This window comes from Sturnira hondurensis, unplaced genomic scaffold, assembly GCF_014824575.4.
Source record: "Sturnira hondurensis isolate 20B ecotype Veracruz unplaced genomic scaffold, ASM1482457v3 Scaffold0007406, whole genome shotgun sequence".
Lineage (NCBI taxonomy): Eukaryota > Metazoa > Chordata > Mammalia > Chiroptera > Phyllostomidae > Sturnira > Sturnira hondurensis.
Window position 1 is genome coordinate 10,923,127 of NW_028080037.1, and position 14,489 is coordinate 10,937,615.

At 46.7% G+C, this 14,489-nt stretch overlaps 2 protein-coding genes across 2 annotated transcripts; one reads left to right on the forward strand and one right to left on the reverse strand.

The window, feature by feature from the left end:
* The first annotated feature begins 8,846 nt into the window (after positions 1-8,846).
* COX6A1 (cytochrome c oxidase subunit 6A1) lies at positions 8,847-11,208 on the forward strand. The gene is made up of 3 exons (XM_037052251.1): positions 8,847-8,992; positions 9,142-9,284; positions 10,929-11,208. Exons 1-3 carry the CDS (start codon positions 8,890-8,892, stop codon positions 11,010-11,012), a joined length of 330 nt encoding a protein of 109 aa, XP_036908146.1. The 5' UTR covers positions 8,847-8,889; the 3' UTR covers positions 11,013-11,208.
* A 1,473-nt stretch (positions 11,209-12,681) lies between these two features.
* Positions 12,682-14,485, reverse strand: TRIAP1 (TP53 regulated inhibitor of apoptosis 1). Its single transcript, XM_037052255.1, has 3 exons — positions 14,291-14,485; positions 13,208-13,681; positions 12,682-13,176 (listed from the first exon to the last, which is right to left on the reverse strand). The coding sequence occupies exons 1-2, from the start codon at positions 14,435-14,437 to the stop codon at positions 13,598-13,600; spliced, it is 231 nt and encodes a 76-aa protein (XP_036908150.1). The 5' UTR covers positions 14,438-14,485; the 3' UTR covers positions 12,682-13,176; positions 13,208-13,597.
* Positions 14,486-14,489: the final 4 nt, after the last annotated feature.

Genomic DNA, 14,489 nt, shown 5'->3' on the forward strand with positions numbered 1-14,489 from the left:
CATGTGGTACAACGAAATGAGCTAAAACAGAGATGCTAGCTGGGCCTCTGGGGGCAGGGAGCGGGGACGGCTAGATGCTGGCTGGGGAGCCTCAACAGGCGAAGAGATCACAGTGGATGGAAGAGTTGGAGAGAAGCTGGAGACAAGGAGACTGGAAGGATGATGACGCGTACAGGGTTTGGAGAAGACCTATGAGGCTGACACACAGAGTGAGCGGAGGGGCCTCTGGGAGGCCCTATGTGCCAATCCGAGGAGTCAGTGAAGAGAAATGACTTCGGCTCCAGGAGAGGAGAACCTGGTCCTTCCTGTATTTCAGAAAACCGGTGGTGAGTGTGTGAGAGGCAGTAAATTAGGCATTTGTCTCTGTAAGAAATAGCTCTAGAAGGTTCAGCAGAGAACTCTAGGATGGTAACCCTTGGAGTGAAACTCACCAGCCAGACAATAGGAATTAGCAGGCTTTTCCTTCTTTAAATTTTTATTTTGTGTGTAACTTAACCCATACACATGTATTATCTAGTCAATACTTTAATACTTAAATAATTATTATGAAAAAATGGACTGATTGAAAGCAAAGACTTTGGGGTTATTCAACATGCATTTGAACCTTGGCTCTGTCAGGCTTGTCTCTAGCCGTGTCAATTATTGCCTTGCTGAGGTTCAGGTTTTGCATCAGTAAAATGGGATAACGTTGGGGGTTGTTGGAAGTAGGGGTTTTTTTTTGGTTTGTTTTCGATTTTGTTTTGAGAGAGAGGAAGGAGCAAGAGAGGGAGGGAAACATCCAAGTGAGAGAGAAACATCAGTTGCCTTCTTGTAGGGGCCCTGACCGGGGGAATTGAATCAGCAACCTTCCCCTCTGCAGGACGCTGCCCAGCCCACTGAGCCGTGCCAGCCAGTGCTGGAAGGTTTAAATGAGATAATATATGTCAAGTGCCAGCACTGCAATAAGGATAGGCTAAATGGACCTGTTAGTATCAATAATTAATAACAGTTAGTCAGATGGGCACACCCTCAAAGGAGGTCTCAGCTGACATACAAGGGTGGGTCAGGGGAAAGGGTTTGGAATCAGACACAGCTGAGGTCTGGCGCTCTAAATGAGCACTACTTCCCTAAGCCACAGTGGCCCTCCTAGGCAAAATGGGATGCTAACACACCTCCCTCCACAAATCGGGTGCGGGCAGTTAGTCAATTGCCAAGTCCATTGCCCTGTGAGTTACGTTATGAAGATAAATATTTTCAGGAAGGCCTCTCTCTCTCTCTGTCTCCCAGGCCCAGATGTCCTTTCAGTCACTCCTCTCTGCTCCCCACTGAAGGGGTGTGTGGGGGCGGGGGAGGGTAAGGTAGGGCGGGGGAGTATTTTCCAAGAAAAGAATCTTTCTCTTCTTGTTCTAATCTAGGGAAGCTTCAGGAAAAGTCTCAGAGGCAAGGCCTTAACAAGGAGTCCCTGAGGTCCCGCCCAACTCCCTCCATTCCTCTTGCAGGTTCCGCCCCTCTCTCCTTCAGGGATCCTGAGACCAGACAGCCACGTTGAAGGTCGCAGGCACTACTCATCTCTCTAGGCAGACATGTGGGCGGCGCCCGCACATGTGGAGCCTGCCACCCACAGGGAGAGAGCGGTACTGCAGGCGCGGGCGCCAGAGGAGCCCCCATGCTGTCCAGTCACCTTTGGGTCAATATTGACTCAGTGCCTTTTCTGCGCCAGGCCGCCAGGTGGAAGAGGCCCCTGCCCTGATGGGGCTTACATTCTAACGGGACCAATATCAGCAACGGAAGCGGTAGTAGCAGCTTCATAAACTGCTTTTTGGTGAATGCCTTTGTTTTTACAACACAAGTAGTATATATTCATTGTAGAAATGTAAAAAGAAAATTAAAACTCAGACATAACTCTGGTTATCATGAGAATATAACCCTTACAGTATTTTTCTATGCATTTTACGTAAACGAAAATAGCCCTGGATGGTGTGGCTCAGTGGATTGAGCACCGGCCTGTGGAACGAAGAATCTCTGGTTGGATTCCCAGTCAGAGCACATGCCTGGGTTGCAGGCCAGGTCCCCAGTTGGGAGCACGTGAGGCACAACCGATCTATGTTACTCCCACACATTTCTCTCCCTCTCTTTCTTCCTTCATTCCCCCCTCTCTAAAAATAAATAAACCAGTCTTTTAAAGAAACCAAAAATGTACATGTCATAATATTTGTAGCATGCTTTGTAGTGTTTAACAGCTTTATTGAGATACACTTTTCATATTAAACACTCGTCTTGTTTTTAACTTACTGTAACAATAGGTGATGGATAATAACACGATGTGAATTGCTGCTATTTGTTGAGTGAGGTGCTGAGTGCTTTTACTCACATCACCACGGTCAGTCCTTCCAACAACCTTATTAGGTAAGTGCTATAATTTTCTCCACTGTCTGATGATGAGGTAAAAGTATCTTCAGACCAAAAACAATGCAAGCAGCTCCATGAGATATAAACATTTATAACAGGGTAATTTACCTCCAGGAATGTAGGGTTGGAGCGGACAGACGGCCTACCAATTTGGCACAAAATATTCTCTGCTACCAGACCCCTGTTAGAGTACTTAACAAAAATTTTTTTATATTAGAGAGAGAAATATTAATTTGTTGTTCCACTTGTTTATGCATTCATTGACTGATTCTTGCATGGGCTCCGATGGTGGATTGAACCCACGACCTTGGAGGATAGGGATGACACTCCAACCAACTGAGCTACTTGGCTCGGACATGTTTTCAAAAACAGAATAACTTAGATACTAATGATTGACAAGACAAAGGGACAGAGCATGCAGCACGTGCCAGGTGCCCTACCTCCTGGTGTTTGTGGATGATCACAACCATCACTTGTGTGATATTTATCTCAGTTGTCATGCCAGTCCTCTGTCACTGACAAAAATGTTTATGGCTACATTTTGTGGAACACAGATAATCATCCACTAGAAGGCTTTCATGGGTTTGCTAAACACAGGGAGGTTGGTCACAGGTCACAGCGTGCAAACTTAAAGGCGGAAGAAATCTGGGAAAACAAAGATGGCGTTAGCTTTGTTCACATCTATATGTGCACACCCGTTCTTCGGATGAAGAGACTGAGGCACAGAAAAGTAAGTGATTTGTCCAGAAAAAAGGAGCAGAGCCACATTGTAATCCAGCTCTGCCTGAAAACCTGAGTGCTTAAGCATTTGTTATGGCTGCTCTGTGCCAGGCTGCTTGGGAAGTTAGGGGAATCTGAAAGACAAAAACAAAAACAAACAATGTGTGTGTGAAGGGGTATCACCTGGAGCTCACTGTGGAAATCGAAAAAAAACAAAATGGAATAGTCTTCACACAAGGCAAAGTGAGCTAAAGCACCATCAGGGACCCAGAGGCCTAGGGGCACGGCGTAGCCAGGAAAGGCTGCCTGTAGGAGGTGAGGACTGGGTGAGGTATGTGCAGACTGAGATGGGCAACAGAGTGGGAAGGGCATTTCCGGCCAAGAGGGGCCAGCCTGAGCAAAGCCTCAGGTCTAGACAAGCATAGGAGCATACACAGGAACCAGAAGGGGAAAAGAATCAAGTTCTATGCTTTTAGACAGATGGAAGATGCCTAGGGCCTGTCCTTCAAAACCTGACAATCAGCTAGGAGAGAGGCTGTGGGGGAACCATAGAAATAAGTCGTAGTTACCCTTCCCGGTGCACTCTTCACATGCCAGGTTCTCTGCCTATGCTCTACTGCCATCACCTTATGCTCACAACAGCCCTGGAAGATTGGCAGTTATGAATCCCATTCATAAGTGACGGAGTCTCAGGAAGTGTCTTGGTCCAGGTCCTCCAGGCAGGGACAACTAGGGCCGGGAGACTCAACCCAGGAGGCTCAGCGACCAGGTCAGGTGCTCTAACCTGCACCGCTACATTCTTCTTCCTGCTCTGAATGCCTCTGTCCCACCCCAGAGAAACAGATTGTCACACCCAGGCCCCCTGCGCAAGCCTCTAGGTACCCCACAGCCTGGGAGCTTTCAAAATGCAAAGCTGACCGTCTCTTTCCTTGCTTCAAACCCAAACTCCTCAGACCCTGAGGATAAAATCCTAACTCAGCAAGGCTTGCCGGGTTAAGTTTTTACTCCCTCCCTCCCCTCGCACCTCCATCTTTAAGGCGCTGTTTGGGATTCTGGACATAGCACCCAAATATTTCCTCTGTGGTGATGTCTGTCTGGAACACTCATCTCCCTCCCAACCAAAACTTGTCCCTGACTCACTCGTGTTTATATGGAGAGAGATGCCCGTGACTTTGATATCATCTCCTATAGGAAGCCTTTCCTGGCTGCCCCTCCAAAGTCCAGCCAAATGCCCCTTTGCTCTGCTGCCAGAGACCCTCTACCCACTCTACCCCCTGCATTCATTTTGCGCCAGGCGTTGTGTGAAGGTCCCTCGAATTATTGAAGCAGTGTTGCATAGTGGTTACATGCACAAGCTTTGAGGCCACGCTTCTGGATTTGAATACTGGCTTGATCACTTAAAGGGCTAACAGGCAAAGGACATAACCTCTCCTTGTGCCTTGGTTTCCTCATCTATAAAATGGGGATAAGAATAGCATCTATCTCATGGGAGGGTTGTAATGACCAAATTAATACAGAAGAAGGGCCCAGTACATAGTAAAGGCTTAAGAAATGTTACCTAACCTCTATTAGCCTGTTAAATACTTGTGTTAACTTCAATTCATAGGTGAGGTCTAAGACATGACTTGACTTGCCCATATGAGTACATAGCCAAGTAGCAGACCTGGGACTTGAACTTGATGCCAAGGTCCAAGCTGTACTGCGTCCCACCGTCAAACCCATCACACTGGTTGTAATAGCTGTTTACTTGTCAGTGTCTCCCTCCAGGCTGGGTGTTCCATGAGGGTCACTGCTATCTTGTCGCCTCAGCCCAATGACACATTTGAGATTCTAACTGGATGAATTAATGATGCTGTGCAGCTCAGGCAAGTTATTCAGAGGACTGAGACAGTGGTCACAACACCCTGGCTGCCCCTGCAGCCTGTGTGGAAAAATGCTTCGGTGCCTTCTTCTAGGATTAGCCTCTTGGTGGACAAATATTCCCTGGTCCAGGAACTAGAGGTGCTCTTAGCTGGGAGAAACCACAGCAGAAGTAGCAGGCTGGATGCGCCAGATAAGCTTTCCCTTAAGCAAGCCCTGGCCTTGGCTATGCAGCCTCCCCCAGTCTTGCTCCAATACCTCCCCCATCAGCAGCTGTCCCCGTGTTAAGGTGCCCACCCACCAGCAACCTGCTTCAAGGAAATCAAGCATCAGAGAGAGCCGTAGTGGGTTCAGTGCGAACATAAATATCATCAGCTGCCAGAGAGGATGACGTCAAATCCAGGGCCGGCTGGCTGTGGCCTTGGGGCAGCTCCCTGCACAGAGAGGCCTGATGTCCTCGGAGTCACAGTGGTGGCGGGGGTAGAGGGTGGGGTAGAGCACAAGCCGGGAACTGCCAGCTCAGTGCCCTGAGGGTGCATTTCATGGTTCTGTCATTCTCAAGGACCCCATGTCTTGGAATATTTTTCTTTCTAAACCCACTGAGGTCAGAAATTAAGTAGTTGTTCCTTTTCTTGTTCTGCATTCAAAGCATCCAATCAGCATGAACTTGACGGGGTGACCTTTTGGAGTTGGCCTTGATCTACCCAAAGCAAAATCTGTGTGGCTGTGAGGTTAAAAGAGTTGACTCGAGTCCCAGAATGCCTGGGTCTGCCACTGGTCTACAGCTTTGTGATCTTAGGCAACGTCCCGCGCATCTCAGAGTCTCAGGTTCCTTATATGAAAAACGGGGGGAATAGTATCCATCTCACAAGAGATAACATGTTATGATTAATGTATTTTTACTGAGTGTCTATCCTGCGCCAAGTGCTGGGGTGACACCAGTGAACAAAACATAGTCCATGAAGGAAGGCAGGCAATAAACCAATAAATATTTAATAGGTCAGATGGTGCTAAGTGCTATGAAGATAAGTAAGGCGCAGTAAGGATAAAGTGTCAGGATCAGAAGGAGTTATTTCACTTCGGGATAGTCTAGGAAGGCCTGTATGGTAATATGACTTCTGAACAGACCCCTGGTTGAACTGTGGAAGCAATTCATGGGGAAATCCGGGGAGATACTCTTCAAACAGAGAAATGAACACGTGTCAATGTCCTGAGGAAGGGAAGTACCTGGAATGTTCAAGGAAAAGCAAGAAGGCCAAGGTAGCTGGAGTGAAGTGGGCAAGGAGATGGGTAGAAAGGGTGAGGTCAGAGAGGCAGCAGAGGGCAGGGTGTGTAGGGCCTGGTAGCCCACTGTAAGGACTTTGGCATTTACTTTGAGGGAGATGGGATCCATTGGAACATTCTGAGCAGAGGAGGGAAATTATCTGACAGGTTTTAAAGGGTTCCTCTAGCGGCCATGTAGAGAATAGACTGTGGGGGGACCAAGCAGCAGGAAGACCAGTTAGGAAGTTGTTGCAATTGTCTGGGTGAGAGATAACATCTTTGATTAAATTGGTAGCAGTAAGAAGTGGTCAGATGATGGATGTCTGAAGGAAGAGCTGTCAGGATATGTAAAGGGATTGTAACATGTGGGGTGTTTGTATGTATGCATGATCGTGAGAGAGAGAGAGAGAGAGAGAGAGAGATGACTCCATAGTGTTTAACTTGAAGAATGGAGTGGGCATTTACTGAAGTGGGGGAGGCAATTTGGACACAAAATAAGGGTTCAATAAATATTAGTTATTCTCTGCATTGATGAGTTTGGCTCCCTGGGTTGTCTACACTCGGTGACCCAAGGCTTTGCAAATGTTGAGCATACCTGGCAATAACAGCAGAGGCATTATGCCTGAGCAGGTTCTCTGTGGTGAGCATGATACACAGAATCTTATCCATGTCACCCTGCATGGCATAAGAAAACCCTATGAGAAAAGGAGCATTTGTTGCATTTTTAACACAGTCTAGTCATTGAGCGTTTTCCATTGCCTCCTGTCTCTACCACTAGCATGTAGGCTGCATGAGAGAGAACTTATAGCTCCTGTGTACTAGTGCATGTGCCTGGAACATACTGGGAACAATGGTTAATATTTATCAAGCGAAACTTCATTATTATAGACGGAGGGTGAATAATGTCCTAAGGTAGAGCAGAGTTTTAATCAATATTTGTTGGATAATAAATATTCGTTGGATATTTAAAGGAGTGTTACATTCCCATTTTAGAGAAGAGGGAACAGCGGGTGGCAGAGGAGAGATTTGACTCAGGATTTCCTGATGCTCGGGCTTGGACTCTTTCCATGGCCGCAATGTGGGGCCTCACCTCATATAACTTCTGGCTACGTTTGAATAACATGCAAAACCCCGGGCTACTCAGAGGAAGATCTAATCCTCAATCAGATTGTGAAGCTCTAGTAACATGATCCTAAATTTTTGTCTTCATAAAATGCATGACCTCCAAGTATTCATTTAATCTAACTTACCCAAGGTCACACAGGCTATAAGGGAAGAAAACAAGATATAAACACAGTCTTCCCACACCAGTGTCCCTGTTTATTTCCCTAATCGGGGTTTCTTGACCTGGCGCACAAGGACTCTTTAGGAGATTGCCAGATGTGCTTTACGGTACCTCTTCCTCTCAACATTGTCTGCTAAACATGTGTGCTTAGGAGCAGGTGCATTTGGGGGGGAAAGAGTTTATAGCTTTCATTATATTATTTTTTAAAGATCTTAGGAGGGGAAGGAAGGGAGAAAGAGAGGGAAAGAAACATCCATTGGTTGCCTTTTGCACCCCAGGGGACCTGGCCTGCAACCCAGGCAAGTGCCTTGACTAGGAATTGAACCAGCGACCTTTTGGTTCACAGGCCAGTGCTCAGTCCACTGAGCCACAGCACCCGGGTCCTTTCAGTATATTTTTTAAGTTGCTAATGTTAAAAAAAAATTTACTTTTATCTGCACTTGCTGGTGTGGCTCAATGGATTGAGTGCAGGCCTGTGAACCAAAGGGTCGTGTTGTCTCATCAGTCAGGACACATGCCCGGATTGTGAACCAGATTCCCAGTAGGGGGCATGTGAGAGGCAGCCACACATTGATGTTTCTCTCCCTCTCTTTCTCCCTCCCTTCCTCTTTAAAAATAAATTAATTTAAAAATTACTTTTATCATATGTATCTATTTTTAAACTTTTATTTTTTTAACTTTTTAGTAAAAGGCGAAAGATTTATACAATCTGAAGAGAAACCAGAGTATAACTTTTTAGATGAGTAGGAGAAAAAGGAAGAAATGGGGTGGGGGCAGACGCCAATTTTTGTTTCCCATTGCTTATTCATTCATTCACTCATTCATTCAGCAAATTTTTGTTGAGCACCTGCTATGTTCCAGGCACCATTCCAGAGTCTGGGAGTGTTCCAGTGGGGCAAACTCTTGGCATCAGAGTTTATATGTCTGCTATCAAGGGAGACAGACAAAACAATAAGGTTTTAATTATTATGTCAGGCTCCATGAAAAAAACACGGGGTCAGAGGAGGAGGAGGAGGAGGACTGGCATTTTAGATAGGTGTTTTATGCAGTCCACGCACTCCCACAAAGGGAACGATCACGGACGCCACAATGCCATCTGTAACCTTTCTTCTGCGCTTAGCTTCTACGAGGTGGGGAGGCAGCGAGGGAGTACTGTACATGGAAGGTTCAGGGCGCATGCTCCCTTCAGCTCCGGGGCTCCGAGGTTTGTTGTTTTTTTTTTTTTGAAAAGGACTCAGCGAGCGAGGGAGGGGAGTGCGCAGGATTCTCCGGTTAAAAGGCACCGCCCAATAGGAACTTCATTTGAGGTTGGAGTCCCGCCTCCACAGCTCCTTTTGCTTCCGTTTCCGGCGTTGAGGAGGTCCTGGTCAAAAATGGCAGCGGCTGCTGGGTCCCGGGTGTCCGAGCTACTAGGTCGTTTCCGGCCACAGCTAGCACGGTCTATGTCAAGTGGTGCCCACGGCGAAGAGGGCTCAGGTACTGGGGCTGCGGTCGGTGGGGGCGGGCCTCAGTCTAACTGCAGCGAGAGGGCGCGGGGCTGTGACCTTGGCTTGAGGCTTAGGGGGAGGGGAATGAGACTTGGGCGGGCCCTCACTGCAGGCCCGAGCCGTATTGCCCCTCCGCAGCTCGCATGTGGAGGGCCCTTACCTTCTTCGTTGCGCTCCCCGGGGTGGGAGTGAGCATGCTGAACGTCTTTCTGAAGTCGCATCACGGAGAGCACGAGAGACCCGAGTTCGTCGCCTACCCTCATCTCCGCATCAGGTCCAAGGTATGCCCTTGTATTCTCTTGGAGTGTCTGTTCTCCGTTCATTCCAAATGCCCTCGCCCAAGTTCTTAATTCTCTAAAAGCGTGGATTCAGGGTGTGTATAATTTCTCATTTAATAATACCAAATTTTATTTTCTCCGGTTTTATGGAACGGAACCTGAGGGCAGGGCGGGGGGGGGCGGGGAATGTCTGTCACTTTGCAGTTTCTTCTTTAAAGTATACAGTAAGTGCCCTTGAGGTTTCCTTTTACGATTCATACCACCTTCTGCCTCCTGATACTGTTCTAAAGCAGTTGGTGGTTTTTTAAAACTTGGAGGTTTGGGAAACTTTCTTAGAGTGGCAAAGTCGAACGTGGTTCACCTTCCTAGGACCTGGACCTTTGGCAGGTACTAGCTGCAATGAAGAGACTGACACCTTCAGTTCTCCTTTAGGCTGTATGTCTTCTCAACTATTTTATCCTTTGGCTGTTGATGTAGTTATAACATCATTGGTTTTCTATTATTTGCTGTATTCTTAACAGATCCTCTTCTGGTTCTTTAATGACTGTTACATCATTTAGTCCAGGTAGTACTGGCCTCTTAGAAACTTAGGCTCGAGCCCTGGCTGGTGTAGCTCAGTGGATTGAGCGCAGGCCTGCAAACCAGAGGATCATGGTTCGATTCCCAGTCAGGGCACATGCCTGGGTTGCAGGCCAGTTCCTTGCAGGCTAACTACCAGCACGGGAGGCACAAAAGGCAACCATACATTGATGTTTCTCTCCCTCTCTACTTCCCCTCTAAAAATAAATAAATAAATAGTCTTTAAAAAAAAAAAAGGAAACTTAGGCTCGATTCTTAGATTCAGAAAGAATTGGACTCTTTGAGCCCCACTCCCACCCTTGTATAGTAGCTTTAGAAGCCATAAAGCAAGATTTCTCAACCTCAGTACTATTGACATTTGGAGCTGAATAACTTTTTTAAAATTTATCTTCAGAGGAGAAGGGAAGGAGAGAGGGAGAGAAACATCAATGTACAGTTGCCTCTGGTGTGTCCCCTGCTGGGAACTGGCCTGCAACCCAGGCATGTGTCCTGACTGGGAATCGAACCATGATCCTCTGGTTTGCAGGCCTGCGCTCAATCCACTGAGCTACACCAGCCAGGTGGAGCTGAAAATTTTTTGCAGGGACAGGCTATTCTATTCTGTCAGTTGTAGCATGTCTGGCAGCATCCTTGGCCTCTACACACGGCATGCCAGTAGTACCTCTCCCTGCCCCAGATGTCTCCACATATTGCCCAGATACTCCTGGGTTGGAAACCACTGCCCAAGAGCAGTGCTTTTCAAAGGTAGCATGTGAGTACCTTCTCCCCAGTACCAAACCTCTGCCATACAGGCGATTTGAGGGTTATACTTTCTGATACACCAGTTACCAGGGAGAGGCTTATGAAAACAAACTTGAGTTTGCTTTTCCATTTATCTACTTCAAGGGTTCTCTTGGAAGCTATAAGAGCTCCCTTAAATTATGGTAAGGCTGAAGTATGCCAGGTAAATAGACTGATTTCCATTTAGTTTTATGTATTATCTGTCACTCCATCTGTTTTAAGCAGTTCATGGCGCTGCTGTCTCTGAACTATTTTTTGGAATGCCTAACTGACATCTTCACTCCACAGCCCTTTCCCTGGGGAGATGGTAACCATACTCTGTTCCACAACCCTCATGTGAATCCACTTCCAACCGGCTATGAAGATGAATAAAGAGAACCTGGACCACGGCCCACTGGGGACCACAGCACTGGTTTGGACCATTACTCTGCACATGGACCAGAAAAATACATGGGACCTTAAGCTGACCTTCTTTCCTAATATCAAATGATGACTAAAGTATTCTAATCTTCCATCTCTTTGCTAATAGTAGGAGGTGGCTTAAATAAATAACTTAGTCATGAGCTCAGTTGTATTCATTGGTGGTGTTTTTTTCTTAGAAATGAGCATTAATGTTATTTCTGTTTCTGCAGGGAAGATCTGGGGCTGCTGTTTAGTTTTCAGGTCCAATTCAGGCTTCTTAATAACAGCGCCTCTCCTTGGTCTCTTGTGCCTGGGGTAGGTAAAGCAAAGGAGGTGGAGCTGATCAAGATTGGGTCCTGACAGACATTGCATGGCCAGTAGCTGCTGTTGTTTTTTGAAGATTTTATTTATTTATTTTTAGAGAGGGGAAGGGAGAAAGAGAGGGAGAGAAACACCAATGTATGGTTGCCTCTCACACACCCCCTACCAGGGACCTGGCCTGCAACCCAGGCATGTGCCCTGACTGGGAATCGAACCAGCAAACCTTTGGTTTGTAGGCCAGCATTCAGTCCAATGAGCTGCACCAGCCAGGGTGCGTGGCCAGTAGTTTCATCTAAAAGAGGTATTTGGGATTCTCGAGAGGAAGTGCTCCCTCTGTATCTCAGCTTTCTCCTATCCCATTCCATCAGCATTTGCTGCAGAATACTCCCTGTAATCAGATTATTTTCTCCCCTTGGAGGTTATAAGGGTCGAAAACCTTTGGAGAAATAAAGGTATTATCTTTGAAGTAGCTGAGATAGTTGGAGGATGAAGTCAAAATAGCATGAGGAACAATAAACCAAAATTATTCTCTCGGTAGCAGTTATAATAAAAGAACTGGGTTGGCTTGGAGCTGATTTTATTCTCAAGGCTCAGCCAGACGGTTATGTGGTAAGATTCAAGAAGCTACGAGGTTTTGGTGTTAGCGCACACAGAAAACGGGTACTGTGCAAAAGTGAGACACACAGAAACACAGAAAACCATTTACAGTCAAGAAAAAAGAATGCCTGTTGTCTGTGCCATTTGGTGATCTAACCGCAGCCCACGCTTCCCCGCGGAGCAGTTGCGCTGAGGCCCGGCCAAGTTCAGGACAGATGGACTCATCCTCAGGCAGCTCGCTATCCGGCCCCCCCTCAGCGGGGTTCCAAATAGGCTGTTATAATCCTTGTAAAATGGACCTCAAACAGTCAAAATATAAATGCAGAATGTTTTGGAATGGCATTAGGGACTGGTTACATTAAACTTGGAGTAGTAATTGGTAAAGCATAACAGAACTGAGGCTTTCTTTAAATCAAGTTTTATACTGTGGAACCAAATTAATGAAGATAAATGGTTGTGGGAACTACATGACACCCTAAAGGACATAAGTGCGCACCTGATCCTGACTTTTTGTGTCATTACATAAACATTTTAAGGTACCTGTGTAGCCTACTGTAGAATAAACTTTACAAGTCAGTGAGGTTTCTGTTATGTCATACAACCTAGTTAGATAAATTATAACTTTTTCTTCACCTTTCATTAGAAAACAAAACTCCCCCCAGTGTGTGTAATGGGGTAATAGCTGTTCCATAAAGTGTTCCGAGTACCACAGAGCCAGTAATGCTAGAAACTAAATGTTACAGTTTATTTCATCTTCATGATTACAGACATTACAGGGCAGGGTGGGTAAACAAGGCAAATAAAGCAAACTCCTTTCTCCTCCTGTTTGACCAGATACAGTGTTTTGCCATTTTGATGATACACGGGTTGACTGAATTCATTGACTTAGGCTGAAAAGCTGGCAACAGCAAATCTCTGCAACGAAGGATCTTCCTCCAGCGATCTTAATCACTGAACTACACTGTGAGCTCTGAGTGGTGCTCACTCTTAACATTCTTGAAGCTTTCATGTCTTGATCTTGACACCTCTTGGTAAGGCAGGGAACTAACTGTTAAAGGCCTCCTGGCTAATCCAGTCCACCAGCAATCTTAACAGTTAACTTACTGTATAAAAATAAAACTCCCAAGCATTGACTGAAACTGCTGTCCTGAGACTCCTCTTCAGAGAATTTGCTCCTGGAGAGGAAAGAGGCCCTAATCAACTATTTCCGTGACTGCTGCCCCCCCCCCCCCCNNGTGACTGCCCCCCCCCCCCCCCCCCGTATACCTACTGTCCTTCGAAGCATAACTCAGAAGGTCAGGTGACCATGATCATCCCAACAAGTTTATCGGTATTTACATACAAGTATCTTTAAAGCTGATCCTAGATGAAGCACTGTAACCATAATCCCCCAGAAGTCATTCAGTTTTAGCGCAGTGAGTTCCTGCATGATGCCCGTGAAAGTGAGAAATTGTCCCAAAGTGAAAAGTGATGGTTTGTCACCTTTTACAAGTGAGAGAAAAACATCTAGGAGGGAAACACCGGCCCCAAACACACACCAACTTCTCATTAAATTGATGGCTATCTTCAGTCTTAACACCATCCAGAGCACTCAATTTCCTGATTTGAGCAGTCCATTTTCAAGGTGACTGTCAAGGTCAAGAAGAGCTTTCAGGCTTTTCTCTACCATGGCCCATGAACTCCAGTCCTTCAATGGGGATCTCTTTCTCCTTTATTGCTTTCTGATGGGAGCAGAAAAACATTATAAAGGTCAATGTGAAGCTTATTGGCTTTGAGCAAGCTTCACTTCCTCTATGCAGATAGAATAAAGACAGCAACAACTGGAGTGAGGAAGGGTAGAAGGGAAAACAGACCAATGAAAGGATAACAACAAAAAAGGAAACCATAATGGCTAACAGGTCAGAGAGAGGCTACCACCCTGCCCCGCTCCCAAACAACAGTGGAAAAGTGCCCCACCTCAAAAATCAAGGCAACTTGATTTTAGCGAACTTGGCCTAATCACTTCCGATTTCTGGGCGTGAGTGTTCCATTTTCCAAATACGAACTATGCCTCTTCTGCAAGTTTAAGATGACCACTAAGTGAACCAAAGAATGTCCCCGTACTCCATAAAAAGTAAAGCGCTACCAAACATTTAACTTTGTCATCGGGAGAGCTACCAGGCAGCCTTCGTGGTGACGGCAGGAGAGAGAACTCCGGTCCCCTGCCACTGGCCTCATTAACAAGACTTTTCTCCACCCTCCCGGTCCCAGCCCCCGCAAGATACTAGGCGTGAGGCTGTGACACGGCGGAGAACGCGGGGTCGGGGGTAGGGACGACGGCCGTGGCTCACCTGAACACACTGCTGGTAGCGCTTGAAGAGCTCGGTGCACGGGTCCCCGGAGGCGTCCCCCTTGAGGAACTTCTCGGCAAACCAGCGGTTAAAGCACTGATCATACTCGCGCTTCATGTCAGTGCATCCCTCCCCTACGCTGTTCATGGCGGCGACAGTGGCGGCCCACTGATGTCATCATTCTTAGGCATGTCGCTCG

Coding starts and splice junctions, on each gene's coding strand:
- TRIAP1 (XM_037052255.1), bottom strand. CDS start 14,437: ATGAACAGCGTAGGGGAGGGATGCACTGACATGAAGCGCGAGTATGAT. Junction 13,682..14,290: donor GCTACCAGCAGTGTGTTCAG/GTGAGCCACGGC, acceptor TGCTCCCATCAG/AAAGCAATAAAGGAGAAAGA.
- COX6A1 (XM_037052251.1), top strand. CDS start 8,890: ATGGCAGCGGCTGCTGGGTCCCGGGTGTCCGAGCTACTAGGTCGTTTC. Junction 8,993..9,141: donor CCACGGCGAAGAGGGCTCAG/GTACTGGGGCTG, acceptor GCCCCTCCGCAG/CTCGCATGTGGAGGGCCCTT. Junction 9,285..10,928: donor ATCTCCGCATCAGGTCCAAG/GTATGCCCTTGT, acceptor TTCACTCCACAG/CCCTTTCCCTGGGGAGATGG.